Here is a 23,141-nt window from a genome sequence, read left to right as displayed (position 1 = left end):
GTGTTTCAAAGAGTTCGAACTAGGACTTCAAAGGGGTGTTTAAAGCAGATTTAGAGTTTCTGATGCCTTAAAAATAGTTCAAAAAGGATATGATGACTTTCCAGACACCTGGCTTAGGTTCGGGGGGGTGGGTGGGTGGGGAGGGGGGTGATTCCGAACAGATAATCCTGGGGGTTGAGTGTGCGCCGCCGCAGAGCGGACGGTCCCAGCTGAATCCCGGGTCTCTTTACCCATGCATTAAAAGGAGCTCTGCGCCGCTTTTCACAGATTAATCATCATTTTGAGCTTATTAAGTGGGAGGACAGTCTGCTTTCCATTGCTCAGAACGTATAATCCATCTTTCAAACTGTGAAGGTCAGCGAGTGAACGTTACCCCCGTTGAAATTTCAGTTCGAATTTCCATAAGAGCACCCGCGGATCGGATCTGGATTGTAATTAAATACAATGTCCTTTTTTTTTTTTTTTTTTTTTAATATATATTATTTTTCAGTAGCCACCTCGGCAGTTATGTGAGTCAGAATCACACTGATTTATAGAGATGGCTGCCTCAGACTGCGCTTCCTGCACTGCTAAACTGCCTCCTGAACTATTTAACACAACAGTTAGCGCGATGCAAATCTTGTATGGGGGAGTAATATTGGCAGCGCTGGGAAAAAGGTGATGCGCGGAGGAGCTCATCCATTTTCAATAGGACTTTTATAACACACTAAGACCTGAAAACCCTTAATATACTAAACGAATAAATTGAAGACGAGGGAATGAGGGTGAATTATGTTGAACTATGAATAATTTAATGGAGAGTAAAGCTTCGGTACACATTGCTTTATGTTATTACAGAGGGTCTATTCTACACATCGGCCATTGTTTGCTGGCTTGTTTGAGCAGGTGGGGGGTGGGTGTCGAGCGGGGGCCTCATCCGTAGTGTCATGGGAGCAACGCGGGATGAGGTGGTGGTTGTGTGTGTGTGCGAGGGGGGGGGGGCACTTTCCATTTAGTTTTAATTGGAAGCCAAAATTCTTGGATGGAGGGGGGAGGACGGAAAGCCATTTGGTCGAGTCCTTTTTTGTCAGACGGGGCTAAATGGAGAGGGCCATGCGAAGATGAGGGCCGGTAATGAAGGGAGGTCCCAAAAGACTCCGGCAAAGCCACAGTAATCTAGCAAAGCAGGGCGGGGTGAGAGCGAGGGGGGCATGAAGGTGAACTTTAGCGGAAAACGAGACAGAGAGAAAATGAAGGGGAAGGAGGCGGAACTGACATGTAGGGGGCGCTGTAGTAAAAAAAAAACAACTTTACTTCCTGTTTGTATTCTACGCGGCTCCGGATGCAACTGTGCGCAAGATTAAACAAGATATCGATTGATCAAATGAGTGCGTTTGGTTTGAGCTGATGATAATTTACTTGCTAAACACAACAAGTGATTGCAATCACTGACGAGATAAGAGCACGGGGAAATCATCAGTGTTGCAACAAACAAGACAGATCAGAGCACGGATAGTCAATTTGCCGCAAGTAAACACCGTACGTGTGCCGACACACACCTGCAGCACAGGCGGCAGAGTGCTCGCGACGTATCGCATTTCAGCCAATCACGCAACAGCATCAGCAGGTGTCTCACCTTCCCACTCAACAGACAGATGTAAACCGCAACGCCTACGCTCCAGCGTCTTCTAAATGTAAAAGACTGCCAGCGTGTGTCTGCTGGAAATCACCAACGCATGTGTGGGAATATCAGAGGACGCTGTGATGGAGCTCAGCGGGGGTGATATTCCACACAACAGCTCGGATGTCTCGCATACCTAGAGCGCGAAGAGGAGAAAATTCCAGTGGGAAACTGCTCCGCGGGGAAAAGCGTCGCCGATTACTGCGGCACTTTTGCTGGAATGACACTATTAACGGCGGGCTGCTCCAAATTCATTGCGTGCATCCAACCCTGAGAAACTTTGAAGAATGATGCCAGCGGTTTTGCATGTTGTTACTGCGGAAGACTTTGAAGTGTGTGCAACAGTCTTTCGGGTGGAGGCTTTAAACTAGCTTGAGATAGTTAATTCATCAGTGGTGGTATGTTCAGGGTGGGCTGCTGCCGCGCTCAACCGGGACATTATTTGTCTTCTGGGATGGTAAATGAATGTGCATCCTGCATTCGAGATTTTAGATTTAGCAGCCAAAACAGTATCCTCATTAATAAAAGAAGAGGCAAAACTTCACACTTAACTCTTCTTTGCCTTCAGGAATGATGCCAGTGGTTTTGAGTACGGTTTGAGAGTATGACATAACAAGTGACTGTAACTGTTGAAATTTTGAAAGTTTTCAGTCAGTAGACATTTCACCATCTTCCTTCCTTCCTTCCTTTGCTAACAATGTTAGTTTCAGGAAAAATACAGATGGCGACGTGCTTGCTGCAACTCTATTAAAAGTAAAATTAGCAGTCTCAGTTCAGGGATTGCCATAGACGTGTTTGTGGTGACGTCTCAGTGCAGCATGCGCTGCCGTGGCCTTGACATCCCTGTCAGTCCCCTGCTCTGACACATGTCACTGCATACGCCATTTCCAAGTTGCCGTGGTCTTGTTTGTATCAAATGTTGATGGAAAACCAGGGGGAAAAAAAAGAGGTGCACATTCAAACACTGCCTGAATACCTGAATGAATCTCTATTATACCCCCTTAATGGCGGAGCTCTAAGGGGCTTGCTACCATGGCTACACAGAAATGGACTGACTGGCCCAGGACCACCTCTTTCCTCCTCACCGTCTCCCTTTAGAAGCTTTCTATTCCTCCATCTCCTTGGCTCTTAAATGAAAACACCCCATTCCTCTCTGTTTGCATCCAACTGTGACCACTTTGTTCGCTAACCGATGCAAATGAAACGAGTCTCTCTGGCTGAGACGGTGAAGCAGCCCCAACTCACGTTTCTCCGTGGCACCGAGATGTGGATGTTTACTGTCGGCCGGGGCCTTATTACATTCCTCCAGCAACTTAAAAGCATTGCCCCCCTAATGGGACCTATAAAGCAGTGAGAAAAGCCTATTGTGACAATGGACCTCATTGTGTCAGAGTGGACTCATTTGGCACTGTGTGGAGAGTGGAAATATGGGGCGTATTAAAAAAAGGCAGTGAAGGAAAGACAGGGTGAGAAAGTACGAGAGAAATCAAATAAATAGGAGTAAATGACTTTGCACTGTGGGAAAGCAGACACTGTAAATCACCAAAGTTCATCACGTGCCTCAGGCACTACAAGATCAGCCCAATCAGAACAAACCACATATTCAATCAGAATGACAGCATTTATCTAAAGCCTTGATATCCCATTAAACAGAAAAATAGTTAGACCTAATAACCATCTAAACACTGGAGCCAACTGTGGCAAAAAAAAAGTTGTTAAACAGATGAGTTAAACCTGTAGTTAAATCTTTGCTACTGCGCTGAGAACTATGGCCTTACTTTGTGGAGTGCCCACTATAAGGGCAACCCTAGAGTTGACCATCTTGTGACAACTGAATGTTCTGTTGGAAAATGTTTGGACCTGACCTTCATGTGGATGTTACTTATACATGTTCCACCCACCTAGACCAGAACAGACACCCCCACCCCACTGAAATAACACTCCTTGACAACAACTCAAAAATCATGAAGAACAGGACGAGGTGTAGACCTTAGACCTGGCCTCCAAATTCACTAGATCCCAAACTGATCGAGTATCTGTGGGATGATCCACAGAGGCCCCTCAAAGACCTCAAACAAAGACCTCCACTAACAACATTCTGTTTCCAGACACCACAGGACACCCTCATAAGACCCATGTCCATTCTCTGATGAGTCACAACTGTTTTGGAGGCACAAAGGAGATCTACACAACATTAGGATGCCTGATAGGTGGACCTTATTTGAACCAGGCCACCAAATAGTGTGGGCTTTGTCCTCCTACACTACACTCCCAGCCTAGACCGCTACACCCTCTGAGAAAAGTCGACTGTAAACGTAGGGAGATAAGGACAAAAGGATTTCACCTGAAGAAACAGTGGAAAGATGAGTGCGCATCTTCTTCTCCCAGCTTTGTTCTCCGCTGCCCACACCGGTTCAGCTTCATGCTGGCGGCCCCGTTTTATTCCCCGAAGTCATTATTGTCTTCGGCTAAGGTGCCCCGGCTCCCTGTGATTTGTGGGTAATGAGCTGGCACCCCCCTGCCCGTGTTCAATTATTCTCATTGAGAAAGTGATTTCTCACTCCACGGAGCAAATCGGAGGGAAGGCGAATGCATGAACTCTAATCAAGAATTAACACGTTCACAACCAGCAGTGCAGAGAGGGACGGCTCTGATGGTGGAGATGTACTGTGAACGTGGACAGAGGAAACGAGTAAAAGAGGAGGGTGGAGGGACAGAATAATCACAGACACAGAGGTAAACAGATCTTTCATCTGTCACTTGAAAATGCTGTTTTAGTGCATCAATCTGTCTTTAATGCTTTGATGTGAGGAGAAAGAAGAAGGACTGAACAAAACTTGTCAAAATACAGTAGGCGACGTGTTTACAAGGGAAGCACAGAAAGCCTCGCTGAAGGGCTTTTCAAAGTGACGGGGTGAACGTGAGAAAGAGAACGACATCTGAGTGGTAATTAACCACAGAGTGGGAGCTGGAAAACGAGCAAGAGGTTTGCAAGTGCAAACTTTGAAGGGAAACAAAGTGACTGATGAGGAGAGATGAAGAAAAGCCGCAACCCACTGAATGCTAATGACCAGATACAAGAAGCAGATTAAAGGTGTATGTGCCAAGAGAAGGGACGCAGGTAGTTTGTGAAGTAGTTTGTGAATTTTGTCAGGGTACAGCTGTTTCAAACTAAACACGTGTAGTTCAACTCATGATGTGAACAATGATGATCTGAAAGGCTACAGTTGGTCGCCATTTTTTTTGTTTTTTACAACAAGCTACTAAATAGCGACAATTAATGTGGTATATATCCAACAAGATAGTGGTCCGTGGGTTGAGGGGAGGGGCCTCTGTGGATGATCACAAGGAGTGTCATTGCAATGGGGTGGGGGTGTCTGGTCTAGTCTAGGTGGGTGCTACATGTAAGTAACATCTGCACTAATACCAGGTCTAAAAGTTTCCCAGCAGAACAGTGAATTGTCACAAGATGTTCAATGTTATTTACTTTACTTCAGTGGTTTTAATGTTGTGGCTGAACGCTGTATGTGGATTGACTTGCAGCCTCAAGTGGACATTTGATGAACTGCAGTTTCTGCCACTTCGATGTTGGCGTATTTTGCACCTCCAGAGGTTGCTGCTTGGTGGGGGTTGGGGTGGGGGGGCAATAAACTACTATGCATTTTCAATGGAAGCCAATGAGACGTAAAACTGGCCTCACTTTCTTTGTAACTCCACTCATGCATCAACCAGTCACATGCTTTTATTTCACCCGTTCTCATGTTGTATTTACAGTCAGTGCCCGTTCCCACAGCCCGCCGTCGATGACTTGTCTCTGGCAACACTGACCGAGTTGTAGCTTTTGTTGCTCGTAATGTGAGCACCATTAGTGCATCACATCATTAATTCTAATGCAACATCACATGAAAAGAAATGGGGGTAGAGAGCAGGGTAATGACATGAAGCAAATGGTCCCTGGCCTGGAATCAAACCACGGATCTACTCCGTGCCCTAACCTGAAACCATCAAGTCGGCCCTAATGCATTTCTCATTTCTTGATTATGTCCTGTATTTCACAATGGAGCAATTATTTGTAATTATTTGTAACAACATAAAAAGAAAAAAAAGAATTATCAGGAAAGTTTTGCATGTAAAAAGTCGAATCTGGCACAAAAAAACAAAACAAAAAAAAACATTGCTATCAGCCGTCTGAACCCTGAATCAGCCCAACTCTAATCTGTGCAGTCACACTCACATCTACACACACACACACACACAGCGGGACAGGTTAAATATGTTCAGGCTACAGTATTGGTGATAAGAAGAGCGTTGGGAACTTTGAAAAAAAGCCTGCTGCCTTGTCTCCTGTTCACACGAGATAAGACAAGAGACACGATTCGCACAATCCCTAATCAAATGAGAAAGGAAGGAGAATAAAGGAGCACAAGATCAGACTAGAGGTATCATGATCAGAGGGGAACGAAACGACCAAAGTGGCAATAAACTTTGTTGAGATACGACGGGGATTTATTTGTGTTCATAACTTTCCAAAAGAGGCACATTTCCATTTGAATCTCTCCTTCAGCTAACCTGCCGACAGCCTTTTCTTGCGCTGTCCTTGAGGAGCTACACTTCACTCCAACGTTCAGTGTGACTGGGATGAAGATGCGAAAGTTGTTCAAAATGTTAAGCATTTACGTCTCTACTTCTATCCCCTGCTGCATGTCTGTGTGTGTGGAAACAAGAGGAGGACCATCCAGAATGCGAGCAGATGCCAAATGAGAAAAGCTTCCGGGCAGAGTGAAGCTTGTGGATGGTGAACTGCTGCGGTCTTAGTATAAATCAGAGAAACGCACAAAAAACCATAAAGGCTTAAAGTGATTGTGCCCACTGCTGTTTGTTTCTAAGTTAATAATCAGATGTTAAGTAGCATTATTTTCATAATTGCTCATTTACGATCTATTTCCCCCCGCTGTGGAATGAATCAACTAAATGACGCTACTAACGGCGTGCGCTACCTGCGCTCATAGTGTCAACACTGGCACGCGCAAAATGACAGAACCTACTGAATCTGCAACGCTTTCTGCTGCTGCAGGCGGTCTGCAGGACTCACCGCATGACTGCTGGTTGAAACATATTGAGGTGAAACTTTGGAAAGGAGTGAAGTTATCCAATTAAGACTTTGCTGTGAATTCTAATTTTCTCCATGTGCGCTTTATCCCCATGCGTTCACATCGCTGTTAGATTTTAAATCTACATTACGATTGGAGGAACGTTGCCTCGTTAAATGGGCCCACTACTGATCAAACGGATGTTAGTCGGCACATTAAAAAGCAAAATGAAAAATAGAGGCGGAAGCAGGTGGTGTCCTTTCAGACTTTATGGATGCACTTAAAAGTTTCTGCACTGACTGAATGAAAACGTAAAATATGCAAATAATACGAGTGTCAGATGAAGTATTCAAATCTGTGCAGTACTTCTATAAATCTCCAGCAAATTGAATGAAACCAACAATGTTATTCCAAATGAGAATGTAGAATTTATCAAGCTGCATGAATTTCAGTAACGCCCTGAACAGACAAGGTCTACAAAGAAGTACAACAGATCAGTGCAATGCCAACGTTAGCTACTCCCGCCCACTCGGAGGTGAAAAGAGGTGGTGACCGGTACTAAATGAGGCTTAAAAAGCAGCGCGGGCCCCGGGACCCTGAGGCAGAAAGATAAAGCCATTGCGGTGCGTCTGGGGTCGTGATGTTCCAGCAGCGGTTCAGAGGCGATGGCTAATTGAGAGCGCCGAGGCCGTCGTGAGGCTCAGGGCTACATTGTTCTCACTCAGGACCTCAGCTGGGCTGCAGCGTCTCTGGAGAGCTGCCATTTACACATAAAAGCGCTCACAAAGGATGAAAGAAAGAATCACTGCATGTAACTAATGTGTATCCTAAGTATTTCTGCATATTCAGTCTGAAATTCTTTTTTTTACGATTTGGTTAAGAGTCGAAATGCAGTCAAAAAAACTAAATCTGTGTCAGAAATTTGTTTGTTTCTTTGCAAATAGGAGCAAATTTGTGTCACGGTTTGATTTTCATTCCAATTCTGAAATCATTTTAACCTTATTTTAACAGATTTCTCCCTTGTCTTTTATGACAAATAAAACATATCTGTTGTCAGGTTAAATGAAATGAAGTGTTGTCCGCGAAAAAAAAAGAGAGCAGGTAAAATAAAAGCATAGATCATATCATGATATAATTTTACAGTGGCTTCACTGTGCTTGGAGTCAAAACTGAATAGACAGCTGCACCTGCTGGTTAGAGCGGCAAATAGTGACGACACGGTGAGAGAACACCTTGTATGTGTGTGCAAACTCTTTCTGGACGCGACTGGCCTTCCAGTGTATTTTTAAGGGAGAATTAAGTGTCAGGATGAGCACGGGGTCCCACTCCGCAGACACAGGACACCACAGCAGAACGGACCGTCCTGCTCTGGAATGTGGGTCGCTATTTATTCTGTCCGCATGGCAGACTCCCCCTGCTCCTCATCCAACATTGTTCCAAATTTATAGGAACACGATCCACGACTGCGCACGGCATCCACCAGGTAGCAGTGGAGAGGGACGGAGAGAGAGGCAGCGATGACATGTAGAGACAGACCGAGCGACAGGCAGAGGGGGTCTGGGGGTTACCGCTGTGTTTTCTCTCCATGCTCAGCTGCGCTAACATTGCCCGCAGCTAGCCCCGAGGTCTGGAGACTGTGTGGGCTTTACCAACAAGCTAGTCAGGAGAACAGGCCCCGTGACAACAGCAGCGAGAATTAAATGCAAACTTCCATACTGACTCTCCCAGGGGGCTTCCAGCGTGCCGTACATGTCAGAACATTCACCATCATGTTGAATTTTAAATGCATAACAAAGATGCAGAAATGATGATGCTCCTGCAAAGATGGAATTATTTGCACAGGCTTCATGTTGTGTTGGACAGAAGAGTAATGACGTCTTGGTAATGTCATCTGAGCACCGTAGAGTTTTTTTATGTTTTAGACAAAATGGTTAGGACTGGTTGTAGCACTGTCCAATTGCTTGCAAAGTTTGTTTTTATGCGAAACTGGCATGTTATGAGACTTAGATTCTGATCAGAACTGAGCCAGGCCAATAACCAGACATGTTTAAAGTATTAGAGACCCGGACTTGAGTACGACTAAAATTACTCTAGCAAAAATGTTACTTCAGAAGAAGTTGAAGTGTTCTTTAAGCACCACACTTACGTGGAAGTACTAAAGTACTGCAAGTAAGTTTATTTTAATATTTACTACTCAAGTACTAAAAGTGCAAATATTGTGTTATGTAGTTATTTGAAAAAGCAGGCAAACGTTTGAATATCATTGTTTATATTATTTCAAATGTTAACAGGTATGTACAAGATAGAGTACAGGTACATGTGTTGATGTAAACTGTTGAATCATTACGTTAGAGAGAGCTCTCAGCACTGACACCCAACGCAACGGCTAAAGTTAGCTAGTGAATGTGAACTCACTAGCTAGCTAACATTGAGTTAACTAACATTAGTTAGTTTATAGATATATATATACATATATATACACACATACATTAAATACATATATGAACAGCTTAATGTTAACTAGCTAGCCATCACTATGGCTTTAGCCCATTTTAGCCTTACCTTGGAGTAATGTTTAACCACAATGTTTGACCCACTTAAGGCACCTCTCCTGTTGTGTTTTCTGCGTCGGGAAAAACACAACTCATAGGCAAACTCTCGGGGTGCCTAGTGTCCGACCACACTGCATCTAACATTTTGCTAGCTAGGAGGGCAGCCAGTTTGATGGACTTTGTTTACTTAGTAACGGTTGCTAGGAGGTATGATTGGTAATACTCCAGTAGAATACAGACGAAGCATTTCAGTATTTAAGTACTGTAGTGGAGTAGTTCTATTTCGTTACCATACATCTCTGCCAAAAACTGAGTTCAACATTTTAAGGTAACATGCAGTGATAGTTTTGTCCATTATTACCATTGGTCATGATGATATTTTAGACACCACCTTGGCATTCTGCCTATCAATTAGATGAGGAGCACATCCCTCCTCCTCCAAGAGCTTTCCAAACACATTAAACTGAAACAGAAGATACAGCCCCTTGGGATTCCAAATACAGAAACTATTATATTTGTTTCCCCTAACAGCTGTTAGCCCCTGACAGAAATGATGAAGGAAAAAGCTGAAAGGACAATAGAAAACCAGTTCGCTAACGCCAATCTGTGTTTGTTCGGTGAGAAATCTTTGATGTGAAAATGTAAAAGGCGCATTAACACCGCTCCTCGCTCTCTTCTTGCGGGCTTGAAGTCGAACGAACTCATCACCTTTCAACGTATTGGCTCAATGATTTAGCCGGGCACCTTGCCACTTTGCGTTTCCTTTTAAATCTCGCCAGACAAGGTGCCTCATTTAGACAACAAAGAGGGAGACAGAGAGAGGCGCTGCGGCTGCTGGAGGTTTGATCAAGGATGTCGGATCAGAGCTGTTTCCACTCAGAAATGTTTCTGACACCATTATGTAACACTTTCTGTCTAGACTTCTCTTCCTTTCGGTACATTTTGGATATGACTGAATTTTTGAAGACCTTACGCAAAAAGAAAATATCATCACCTCATTTGAATAATTAGTTTTAGAAATGCTAAAATGAGTCTCAGTCTGTTATTCTCTCTGCATCTCTGAAGCTTCGAACTCGACTGATACATCACAAACACATCGGTTTCTCTCCATGTCGGCCACTGATTGGGTTAAATTCCTCAATGATTGACAGCGGGTGTCAGTCCCGCCCCTGGTACAGCTCACAATAATGGCCTCCAGTCGCTCATCAAGGCCGCAAAATAATACAGTGGAGAGCCTCTCAACAGGATCAAAAACGTGAGCGTGCGCGCGGTTGAGCGTGCGCTGAGTGGGGAAGCCCATTAACATTCATCAGCGGGATAATAGGAGAGCATTAATGTCAGCTGTTTATATAAAGAATAACTCGTAAGGCCTCGGTGTATATGGGCTGACAAAGTGTGCTTTTCCTGCACGCCACATTTGGCAGTGTGTGTGTGTGTGTGTGTGTGTGCAGAAGGGCGGTGAGGGATTTGGGGGCTGGAGCTCCTCAAGTCTCAGATGAAAGCATTTGACACTGAAGCGAATTTATTGACTGGCTAGACAAACACAAGACAACTGCCTGAAATAACTGCAGGACGACCTTGTGTTCGGTGTGTATGCTGCACAAAACCGCGCTCAAATCGCCTCGTGTTTGGATCACAAGTTGCGCGATGGAAAATAAAACTGCTCCCCAGCGCAAGCCGTGCAGCCCAGCCTCAAAACCCCCTCTACAACTTTATCACTTCCCAGTAACCTCTTTAGTACTTTCAGCACGGGAGTCAACGTGTCACTTCGGTCGGGCCTGACTTTACATTCCTAATTTATGACAGGGCCGTGAAGGGCCTGCTTAAATATGAATATGAAACCACTTTAAGAGCAGACCGAACGGTGCCGGGTACAACAGAGCCACTTCACACACGTCAGCTGTTAAGCTGAAAGATTTGATGGGAGAAGAAGAGCTTAAAGCTGCGGTGTGAATCAAGGGAGGAGGGCAGTCAGGAAATGATGCTGCTGGAAAAATTACGCGAACACCCACCTGCAGATAAACAGACAAAGTAAACTGTGTTCTGGCGTAAAGACAGAAACGAGCGCGATGCCCTCGCTTAGTTTTCTTTGTTTTCGCTTTTATCATTTTTCAGAAAGCAGAACAATAAAGTACAGCAGATAGATAATCCTTGATAAACAAACAACTGCTAATTGGCGTGTTTTTTTCTTTCTCAAAACCGTGACATACATATATGCGTGTGTTCGCTCATTATCTCCACCAGCGCTTCAGCACTGATCACAGTTCTTTTTAATTAACCCACGCGATGTATTTTTACCTCGCGAACTGATGCCGCCGCGCTTGCCTGCCCATCAAACGAGACAAAGGAGACGAAATATCAAACCGTCGCGTGTGGGAGGGAGAGCAGCGATCAAGACGCGAGATGCGGCGAGCGGAGCAACGAGAACGGCTGACCCTCTAATGAGCGGATTTGTGACTCATCTTAAAGTCGCTCAGCTGTCAGATTACAAACAGGCAGGTAGCACCGGGAATTAGCTCAGACTCAAGCTGTGGCTCTCGCACAGCTGCAATTCATTTAACATTTGTGTACGTCATTTAGACAAGCCCTGCTCTAAAATAATAATCTCATATGTTACATTATGCAGCGATCAGCCAAAACATTAAAACCACTGACAGGAGAAGTAAAAAAAAAAAACATGTGACAATTCAGTGTCCTGCTGGGAAACGGGAAATATCCCAAATTGATGGGATCTGTGGGATGATCCACAGAGGCCCCTCCCCTTAACCCGTAGGACCCGAAGACCCCCACTAACATTCTATTTCCAGACACCGCAGGACACCCTCAGAAACACCATGTCCATTCTGATGAGTCACAACTCTTTTTGAGACACAAGAGAGACCTACACAATATTAGAACGGTGGTCATAATGTTATGCCTGATCGTTAAATGTGTTGATGAATATTACCTGGAAGAGTAATCTTTGATTTTGGATGTTTTCCTCCTTTTTTGAACAAAATCCTGCTCTTGTGCCGTCTGCGCGCCCTTTTAGCTGATTGAATCTTTCCTTCTGTAGCTAGTTTTACAAGTTTTAATACAACTGAATGCAGTTACGTTAAATTAGATCGTGTACACAAGCAGATGGGGAGTGTCTTTGGTATATTGGTGCCATAATTCACACTACTTTAGGATATTGTGCTCGGAGGTTAAAGGAAAAGTTTGACATGTTGCCAAAAGCTACAGTGCATGAGAAGAAAGAAGAAAGGCTGCATCCTGCAGGGGATGCCATCAAGGAGTGTCAATGCTATGGGGTGGGGGTGTCTGGTCTGGTCTGAGTGGGTGGTACAAGTCTAAGTAACATCCACATGAATGCCAGGTCCAAAAGTTTCCCAGCAGAACAGTGTGACAATGGTCAGTGCTATTTAATTCTCTTGTAAGTGGTCATAATGATATGCCTGATCAGTGTAAGGTGTGTAGCTAAATTTAGAGATACCTTCAGACAGGCTAGATGTTTTGCCTTGCCAAGCAAGAGTCTACTAAACTCATGACAGCCGCACTGATCATCTAATCTAACTCATCACATGAGTATATTTGTCAAGCAGTCCCTTGAAAGTAGACAACATCATTTTTGGTTGTTTTCATTTTTCAGTTTGAGCCAATACATTTAACTATTAGATCAATAGACGTTTAAAACTGGCCTCTATTTTCATTGATCATTTCAGCAACCATTCTGTCAGAAGGTACTCCAAATATGTTTAGCCAGGTTTCAATGAGACTAGACAGGAAGTACACCCAGAACCCCCCAGTAGGGATTCAGGTGAGAAACCTGAAACCTGAGTGACAATCCCAGAGATTATGATTTGAGTACATTTGTGGCACTACACAAGCAAACGGCAACATGAAATTTTGAACATCAATCGACTGTTTTTGATTCCGTCATCGTTCTCTGTTTTCACTTTGCTCACTTTCCCATGTGTCAATGTTTCACACTCTTTCCCTGCTCCTTGCTTATTCTTTAATGCGAAGGAGAGATCAATTAAACACCTCCTATGTGAGACAGCGCAGGTAGCTGAGGTGGTGAGAGATAAAACCGGGAGAAATCCTCTTCACATCGAGCTCAGTGTGTTCAACACTTTCCCAAGGTCATTTCTGCTCTCCCCGCAGAGAGCCTCTGTCACTTTTAATAACTTTTAAAGGGAGCATATTTTTTTCTTCCTCTGACAGACTGAGGAGTACAGGGACCAGTCACGGGGTGAGTCAATCACAGAGTGCAGACAGAGGGAGGGGGTGTGAAGTGAGGAGACGAGGCTGCAGTGACTAACGGTGTATGCTGTTACCCTATGAAAAGTATTGCCACACAGAACAGAAGAATGAAGTCTGGTGTCAGTCAGACTGGAGATTGTGTTTAAAGCTGGCCTTACCTATCAAAGGGATGTGCACACTACCTTATATCAATCAGACTACCTCCTTGCTAATGTTGTGTAGGTCTCTCTTGTGTCTCCAAAACATTTGTGACTCATCAGGGAATGGACATGGGCCTTCTGAGGTTATCCTGTGGTGTCTGGTAACAGAATGATTTTATTGGGTCCTATGGGTTGAAAGGGGCGCCTGGTCTGGTCTAGGTGGGTGGTACACGCCCAAGTAACATCCACACAAATACCAGGACCAAAATTTTCCCAGCAGGATTTTGAATTGCACCAAGATGGTCAATGTTATTTACTTCTCCTGTCACCGCTGTTGTGGCTGATCAATGTGGCTGATCACTATGTGGAAGGCATTGGGATTTTTTTTTTTTTTTGTGCAATAACAATAGGCTAGGGATATTGTAGCACAATGTTCCATTCCACTGACCACGACCGAGTAGATATGAACACTGAACCAGTTTTTTAATAAGGAACAGAATGTCGAATGGCCAATACTCAATCCACTTAATGAGTTCAAATTTACCATATTTTTTGTTTATTTTCAAACTGTATGTCTTTAATAAATGGTTCTGTCTATTCTTTAAACCACACAAATATTTTTTTGTGTGTTAAATCCACTGCTGTACCTGCTCTTGTCGGTCCAACCATCGATCCACCATCGGGTGGTTGGCACTCAGGGAGGATCGAGTCATCTCTCTTTGGAACTGAGTGGACCAGCCACTTGTATCTCGAGGAAGACTCCGGTAGGCATGGGCTCCCCTGCCCTGCAAAGCAACGGGTAAAAAGTAACGAGGTTAAATCCCTTCCTGGCTGTGATACACAAGCTGATTTTATCACTGCTCTAACAAACAAATGTCAAGGCACACAATTACCACTACCCATCCTTCATACTTTCATTTAACAGTGTTTTTCCTTGGTGTTATCTAAAACAGAGATGTTTTGGTACAAATTGTTTGGCTCATCCACTTTGTGCCATACGCTATTCCAGTTGTTCATTCATGCTTCACTCCCTCTCTTCCTGACCTTTCCTCACAGCCAACCCTGAGCTATGCTAATAAGAGGCTTTTTTCGTAATAAGACAGCTACACCTGAGCTCCTCTATTACACAAAGAAATCCCCTTTCCGAAATGGTCCTGCCAAGGTAATGTCGAAACACCATCAGACTTGAGCAGACTTATTAAAATGACCACAAGCGAAAAACAAACACACCCATCCAGAAAAAAATGCTTTATCCTTGGATATGTAATCTCAGGAATTGAAGGTCGTGGGTGAGGCTATTTGAATAAAAAGAAAGAAAAGCACTGTGAAGACTCAAAGAGAAATGAATTGCCAAGGCATTTATTGCAACATAATGAGCTATTTTATGAGAGCATAAAGCTACTTGTGAAATTTTGGTCACCACCTTCATGCAGTGAGGGTAATTACTCTAACACCGGTGTTTGTATACAGTGTCTGTAGTCGATATCCAATCTAATATGCAATGAAATGCCATATTTGCGCTCACTACTGAGTGATCAGACATTTTTGTGGATATGATTCATAGAACTTTAGTCACATCGGTAACCAAGACTTTCTTCTCCTCCGAGACAAAAACTAAAACAGAAAAACCTCCCAAAAAGCAACAAACACCATAAAAGAAGACAACAAAAACAAACCGGAGAAACATGTCTATCTCTGCCATCTAACAGGCCGTGTGTATGTTTTAGTACAGTTGAATGTGGTGTGAAGGGGCCTGAGGAAGCACTGCAGACAGGACTGTAAAACTCAGCTGGACACGTGGGCCCTATACCGAGACAGCCCTGATAGCCATTGCGGTCTCGGTCACGGCACGACGAAGGACCCTTCTCTGCAAAATTTACGACGCATCAGATCATAAAATGCAAAAAAAGCCAAATACCGGAGGAGGTAGCAGTAAATCACCGTGTTCATTGTCGCTGCCTAATCCCTTTAGTTGACTGTGCTAAGCGTGGAAAACCTAGAATATGAGGTATTGTAAAGTCATTGGGAGATGTGATGAGTTTACAGTGCTGGCTGATGACTGAGGACTCCCACTGGCTTATATAGCAGAGATTAAGCAGAACGGACCCTGACTCAGTCATATTTGGACTCGCAGGGTACTAAACAGAACATGGCTGGATGTAATGTGTAAAGGAAATGATTCCAGACAACGGAGAGACTCTAGGTGTATTGTGTGTCTTGTGTGGCTCGCGTCCATATGCAGCCTTGGCAAAGGTAATCACTGATGTACAGCGTGGTTCCCTATGAGACCACTTGTTCCAAGAAATACATTTATCATTTCTGACTAATACATTAAACATGTGTTGTTGATTGCATGACAACAGACTTCATCCTGGACTGATCCGGAATATAAGACAGCTGAGAGCATGGAAAAGAGGGCCGAGGATTATGAGGACTCTCTTTTTATTTCAGTTGAAGGGAAATTACAGCCTCCTGGTGTTAGCTCATTACTTGTCGTGTCAAACCATTTCATGTGCCAGTGACAGGATGATGACATGAATTGGTCTAATCTAGATACTTGATCACCTGCTACAGGCGGAAGTCACCAACTAAATCGGACACTTGAGCATTGCAAGTTGTTCTATCCTTTCGTCTTTCACGTGTGCCTGTTGCTGTTCTGTGGGCAATGCTAACTTTGTGCTCACTATGAGGAAATGAAGAATAAACTGCAACTTGCTAAAAATATGACTTTCCAACTGCATTGGGGATCTCCAGTCATCAAAGCTTGGGTGGTACTCCTGGGATAGCTCTCTGCTTGGCCTGTGGTGGTACTCTGAAGAATGAGCAAGAATTACATGGCAACATACACACCGTGCAGTATCACCGTGCAGTATCACCTCGCAATACAGTTGCTCTGCAAATCCCGATTCTGTCTGCCTTTTTTCATGATCATGTTTTGTGTTTCCTGTTTTATTTTGTTAAGTTCCTTGGTTTCCTGTTTCATGGTGCCCCCTGTGTTCGTCCCTTGATTTCCCACTGGTTTCTCCTTGTGTGCTCCACTCTCATTAGTTTCACTTGTGTCTCGTCACCCCCACAGCCCTCTTGTGTATACATAGCTCTGCCTCTCCCTTTGTTCTCTGGCATTTCGTTTTAGTCTTAATGCTTTTGCTTCATGCGCCATGCCATGACTTTTGTCATCCTGCCTTCGCTGGAGCGCCTTCAGTTTCCCTTTGTTTCCATTAAATACTTTTTGGCTTGAACTCCTGCCTCATCGCCTCCTGGTCTGCACCTGGGTCCTATCACACAACCAACCTTCGTGACATCCTTGAGGTGGGAGTCTGAGAGTGGATGCGTAGCTAATGCTTTCGTATGGCTCGCTCTCACGTTCCATTTGAACTTCCAGAGCAACAATAGCTGTATTCATGATACATACACTATCAGTCAAAAGTTTCTCATTGAAAAATGAGAAGATGTGTACACAGACTGTGTGCAAATGGAAAGAAACTGGAATTATTCTTAAAATGTATAGATAAATCTATTCTAATAAAAAAATTAAAAAAAAAAAAAATCTGCAATGTAAAGTTACAGTGGTTTAATGTCTGTAGGCACTGTTTTATATGAAATCTGAATTGTGGATAAATGAACCACGAGGACCAAATAAATACAGAAAGATCACCTGTAGACATTTCTGGTCATCTATATGTGGCTGTTTGATACTCATATGGTTTCGTCAGAGATTAGATGAGAGATCTAATAAGCATTTCTCATAAGCATTTCACCTCAGATTTCTTCTGCAGCTCGGGAAAGTGGTGTTACATTGTTTGGGCTCTGACAACTAAAGTGTCTTTAAATAGGATTATCAGTCTTTGCATCCAGACACGCTAATCACGTGCAGAGTTGCCGCCTCACGCTCCGAGCACTCTGCAGTCCTTTCTCTCTTTTTTTTTTTTTAAATCTCCCCATCTTTCTCAGCAAGAAGTAAAGGTCTGTCAGCAACTTGTGGGGGCAGCCATTTTGAAAAGTTAATTGGCTTCCCTTCTCTTCATAGGAGCCGCAGGGAAGACGTACCTGAACTCCTTTTTAAGGAATTATAATCACAAGCTTTAAAAAGCTTCAAAAATGTAAATTCTTACAAAGGGAAAAGTGTTAAATAATCACTGCTCTTATTTTTGTAAGAGCAGAAGGGGTGTTACCAGAAGGAACTAGTTTTAGATGAAGAGTATCTTTGCCACTGCTGGAGATCTTCAAACAGGGCAGCAGAAGTTTCACATCTGACAGGGTTTTCTTTGATTTAGAGTGCAAAGAAGAAAAGAAATGAAAATGAGGGAAGACAGCAGTAGGAAGTTGAAAACGGAGACTGTTGGACGTAGGAAGATCTCTGACATTATATTTATATATATATATATACACGACTCCGGTACATCTGCTCTCTTAAACTTTTTAGATTCCAGTAGGTAAGTATAGCACAACTTATCTGAATGTGAGTTTGGTGACAGATCCTTTGGATTTCATTATCTGGAGCTTTTCAAACAGTACAGAGAACATTTATAGTCCTACAATCAATCAGAATCACTTAAACAGAAACAAATCCAACTCAACATAGTACAGATTAAGACGAGTTGGCTGTTACTCTTCTCTGGCCATCACTGTATAAATGCTTTGAGCAGATCCAACAGATCTTTGCCAGGGCGTAATCAGTTGCCATTGGAGTGACCCACGCTTTAGACAAACTAACTAACTTGCCTTTCGCTCTAGGCTCCCCGTGCCTCCACTGGCGTTTGGTTGATGGCTGTACTTCTGGAGCCCTGCAGTCGTGGACCACCGTGCTGGGTTCTTTCTGGACGGTTCCTCCGGACTGACGGGAACCTCAATTGGCGGAAGGCCGGCCAGGGAGGGGTCACTGCTCCGACGGACATTCAGGGACATATCTGGGGAAGGAGGAGCAGAGTAGAAGAAGAGTGAGAAAAAAAAATAAAGAAAAAGTGAGACACGTGAAATAAAAAAAAGAAAAAGGCACACAATCAGAAAATTCTTGTCTATTTTTGGGGTTATTGCTCTCCCTAACTTGTACTTTTGCTTTAACAAAAGTTCTAATAAAGCAAAAGGCAGAACATTGTACAACCAAAATATGGAAAGTTTGACTTGGCTTGAGTTCAGCTAAAGCGAAACAACTTTACTACAGACAAATTAAGCACACACTCTTAGCTGGAAAATTCCCCAAAAAGCTAAAAAAAAAAAAAAATGATGAAAAACACACATGTGATGTAACCATTGAAACAGCACCGCCACTCTAAAAATAACAATTACATCAACATCTGCCATGAAATTGCTCATGTCACAATCTACCACTCAAGATAAAGGTTATTCATGTGCACAGATGCTGATTCTGGGAATTTTGTAAAGTGGTCTCACAATCAGCACTGCCCTCGCCATTAAACAAAAACACCGTTCAGGAAACACTGGCCTGTGTAACAGCTTCCCCACTGATCAATCTACAACTGAAACGTGGTATAAAGTTCCCACATTTGATCAGCTGCCAAAACAAGTAGCAGGAATGAAGTGGCTCCACACTTCACACTCTGGTTAAAACATTCACTGCGAAATCTCACTGACGTCTGGTTACCAAGGGAAGATGGAAAGCATATCCGTGAGCTGCAGTGTAAATCATCTGGATTCTCCCGAAAGGCCATATGGATTTGTTTATGACGTTCTAGGAGCCTCCATGTTACGCCCGCAATTATGCAAATAGTCGGGTAACCACCTGTCATCCATCGCCGGATCATTGTAGCGAGCATATGCCGGTGCTAAGCTCCCATCTGATACTCCAGAGATGTGTCTTAGCTGGTGGAAGCGACGCATTTTAATCACGGCTTACACTCGTGCGTATTTAACACTGTGACAAGATCGGGGAGTTTGGAGTACAAGTGTAAGGCGGCCTGGAAGGAAGAAAGTCAAATTGTGTGACTGAATCCCAGATATAAAGATGACATAGTTATAGCAAATTATACATATACTAAAAAGAACTGAAGGTAAGGTAAGAACTGAAGTTTACTCTGTTGCACGAATGGATACTCTTGCAGTCTGTGGCTGCTGCAAATAAGACCACAATTAAAGCCTATGAAAATAAGATGATTCTAATTTATGGTTTAGAGCACAGGCACATACATGTAAAGGTGTGGGAGCAGCAGTCAAGGATTATCAGAAGTCATCAATGTTCAACCAACTAGCTCCTCTTGACCATCCCTGACATACAGCAGCAATCTATAGGATCGTCTCTGGGTGGCTGCTGTCATCAAATAGTGTCATTGTTATGGGGTGGGGGTGTCTGGTCTGGTCTAGGTGGGTGCTACATGTCTAAGTGTCATCCACATGAATACCAGGTCCAAAAGTTTCCCAGTAGAGCATGAATGAATTGTCACAAGATGCTCAATGTTGGTCACTTTGCCTAGTCATAATGTTCCACTTGATCGGTGTAAATGAATCAATGGTCTAGTCTTGGTTTGGCTTGTGGTTGAAAGTACTGCAACACAGTGTTTTATCAAGACCGTCATTAGGTCAAAAATAGTTTTTGGCCACTTAATCGTCTTTTGCACAAATCTTTTGACCTAGGGCAGTTTTGGGATACTCGCTGAAAAAAAAAATAAATAAATAACAAAGCTGACATTGTTCTAGTGAGGAATTGTGTGGGACACGTGAATGCAAAATACTACATTTCAGATCTAACCAGCGTGTAACAAAACCCCCTGTTATTACCAACTTTGCTGTTAGGTTTCATAATATTTCACTCTTATCCCACAATGACTGATGCCAGTGAAGAAATATTTACACCTTCATCCTGTTTAAATCAAAAAAAGATCCGTCGCCCCTCGCTAAGTCCCTCCTTCCACTAACAGCAGATTAACTCTGTGGGGGGAGACACATATGATGACATCTGGAAACTTCTAGAAACTTTTTCCGCAACCATCAACTGCAGTTGATGACAGCCTTTCCAAAGGAGTTTTTCTTAAGTAACTTGAGTTAATAAAACAGTGTTTCCCACGAGGGAATCACTGATGCAACTCAGGTTCCTATGCAGAGACAGGTAGCTTACAAAACCACACTTTCCCCCAAAAAGTTTGATGTTTGTCATTGCCAAATCATTCTTTTTCCTCTGACATAGACCAAGCCAACAAAGCACACCGGGAGCTCTTAATATAACATGTATTGCTTCTTTGTGGCAAATGTGTTTCATTTACTTTGGCCGCGGCCTATTGGGCCTTGAGAATTGAATGAAGAAACGTCATCCAGCTGCCAGACGGCCAGTCTTTGTGAGTTTACTTTTAAATTAGGTTGAGGATTCAATAATGGCACTTAATAAACTTTTGCCCCCTTCTGTAATGGCTAGTTCATGTCCAGTTCAGGGCTCTAATGATATTCACCTCCGACAGTGGGGGTAATTAACGTCCGGTATTATCCTGCATGACAGCATTAGAGATGACACACAAATTGAGGAAGACAGGGTGACACGGGGACACCAGGAAATCATGAGAGAGGAAAAAACTACAAAACAGAAGGGGCAAAACAATAGATCAGAGTGCGTATTCATTTTAATACATACATAGTAGGCCTAATAGCATCATTACCTAAGTAATTTTTGACTTACTGTTACAATATCAATAGAAAATACCAATGTGCCTGTTTTTTCTTGTTTTCCGAAAACGTTCAAATATGATTTAGGCAATTACGCTATTAGGCTAAAGACATTAAATCTCAGCGGATCTGTATTTTCCACTAAAGGAAAACATTATTTCTTTTTGTTAAGAAGGCCTCTTTAATAAAGCTTTTTTTTTTTCTGTTTGTGGACAGCCGTAACATGAGACACTTGTTATGGATTAAAAGCCTTGATGTATTTCCCAGAATACCTCAAGGCCCAGCTCTTACTGGGCCCTTTGGAAACCATGACAACATCAATCTCGCCTTGTTCGACGCGATTGTTTCCAGATGCAGACAGAATAAGATGTCCATTGTTAAGGACTGATCATCATTTGAAAACCACGTTTACCAGGCGTTCACATCAAACAGCTGACTGACAACTAAATGAATTAGACTGCTGTAGATAAAGGCCCAGCCCTGCAAGTGAGCCTGAGGTTGTCTGTAAGAGATTGGATGTTGCGTCATAAGAAGATATACAGTATGATATGACATAGGAGATGTCATTTAAATTTAAATTTTGTCACACAATAGCTGTTTCAGTTTTGTCAGGATCATATGGTTTTTTTTACAAAGCCTTGCAATGGTTTCAATTTTCAGTGAGGTATATAAAAGAGAAAACAGATATGTTCTGAAGGAGAAACACACCTATGAAAGACTCCTGAATAGAAAGCTACGAGAAAAGTCTGTCTAATGCCATTATCGTTGCATCATGGCAAATATCCCCCACCCTCACCCTAAAAGCCAATTTTCTGCTTTGTAACAGCTGAACTGGGAAACATATTGGCATAAATGTGTTGCTGACGCAAGAGCATAGTTGAGGTTTGTAACGCTGTCAAGTGTGTGGTGGCAGGAGCAGGTGCAGATGGACTTTGAACAGAAAGAGTTCTCATCCTCTTTTTCCCAGCTTACTGCATCCATAACTCAGCATGGCGTTGGTCTAAGTGCTGAAACGAAGGCGTTGTTGCAGCAATAGATTCACCAATCTCTAGGATGCAGCCACGAAATTGCAGTGTCTCATTAATTAGTTTACCGTAGATCAGGCAGGTCTTAGTCCAGTTGCCACTGAGGGTTGTACAGACTAGTCTACTAGTAGGTTTGTCGACTTCACAACGTGGACACCTCCAGTGTGACAGGTGAGGAGCCCAGTGGGCCGTTGCAGAAAGTGTGTGGAAATACTTCACTACAGATGAAGCCCATGCTACCATGACATGTCAGTACTGAAATACAGCTAGTACTGCAATGCACACTCATCTGAAAAGGCATTAGCTAACGCTAGTAGAGGAATCGTCTGTGCTCAGCAGTCAGTCAACTTCACCAAAGGGAAGGAGGCTGCACATCAACTATTTGCTAAGTTATTAGACCTTTAACTGCAGTACATTGATTAGGGTCAGGGTTAGGGTTAGGCTTCAGAGAAATACCCGCTACACTCTGATATCCTATTAAATGCTATGTGGTGCTGAGTTCCAGCCTTGTTTTTTATAGAGACTATACATATCTGCAGTGCACATGACTATGTAGCACATGAGCTGTCTGTTCTCGGCATAGGTGTTCAGGACAAGAATAAAATAGATTTCATTCTACTGTTTTTGTAATAGTGATGTCATCAGACACTACTCTGTGTCGACTCTTCCTCACATAGCAGCCGTGCAACCGCTACCTGCCGAATAGCAAGACTTGGAAGAAAGCGTGTCCTCCGACGCACCTTGGGATCGATGCTTACATTTGAACTAATAATAATGTCGGCGCCATTGACAAGATTTCCCATTTACTGCCGTCTTTTCTTTAA

The 23,141-nt window shown here is 43.3% G+C and overlaps 1 protein-coding gene across 4 annotated transcripts in view; it reads right to left on the bottom strand.

The window, feature by feature from the left end:
* Positions 1-23,141, bottom strand: part of LOC124995993 (partitioning defective 3 homolog) — a 336,782-nt gene that overhangs the window by 182,654 nt on the left and 130,987 nt on the right. For all 4 annotated transcript variants that reach the window (XM_047568781.1, XM_047568782.1, XM_047568779.1 and 1 more), the window contains 2 exons: positions 18,407-18,591; positions 14,332-14,469 (listed from right to left, as the gene is read on the bottom strand). In XM_047568781.1, the coding sequence (XP_047424737.1) occupies positions 14,332-14,469; positions 18,407-18,591 (323 nt within the window). The remainder of the gene's footprint in view (positions 1-14,331; positions 14,470-18,406; positions 18,592-23,141) is intronic.

Source organism: Mugil cephalus, chromosome 18 (assembly GCF_022458985.1).
Source record: "Mugil cephalus isolate CIBA_MC_2020 chromosome 18, CIBA_Mcephalus_1.1, whole genome shotgun sequence".
Classification (NCBI taxonomy): Eukaryota; Metazoa; Chordata; class Actinopteri; order Mugiliformes; family Mugilidae; genus Mugil; species Mugil cephalus.
This window is presented reverse-complemented; position numbering and strand designations above follow the sequence as displayed.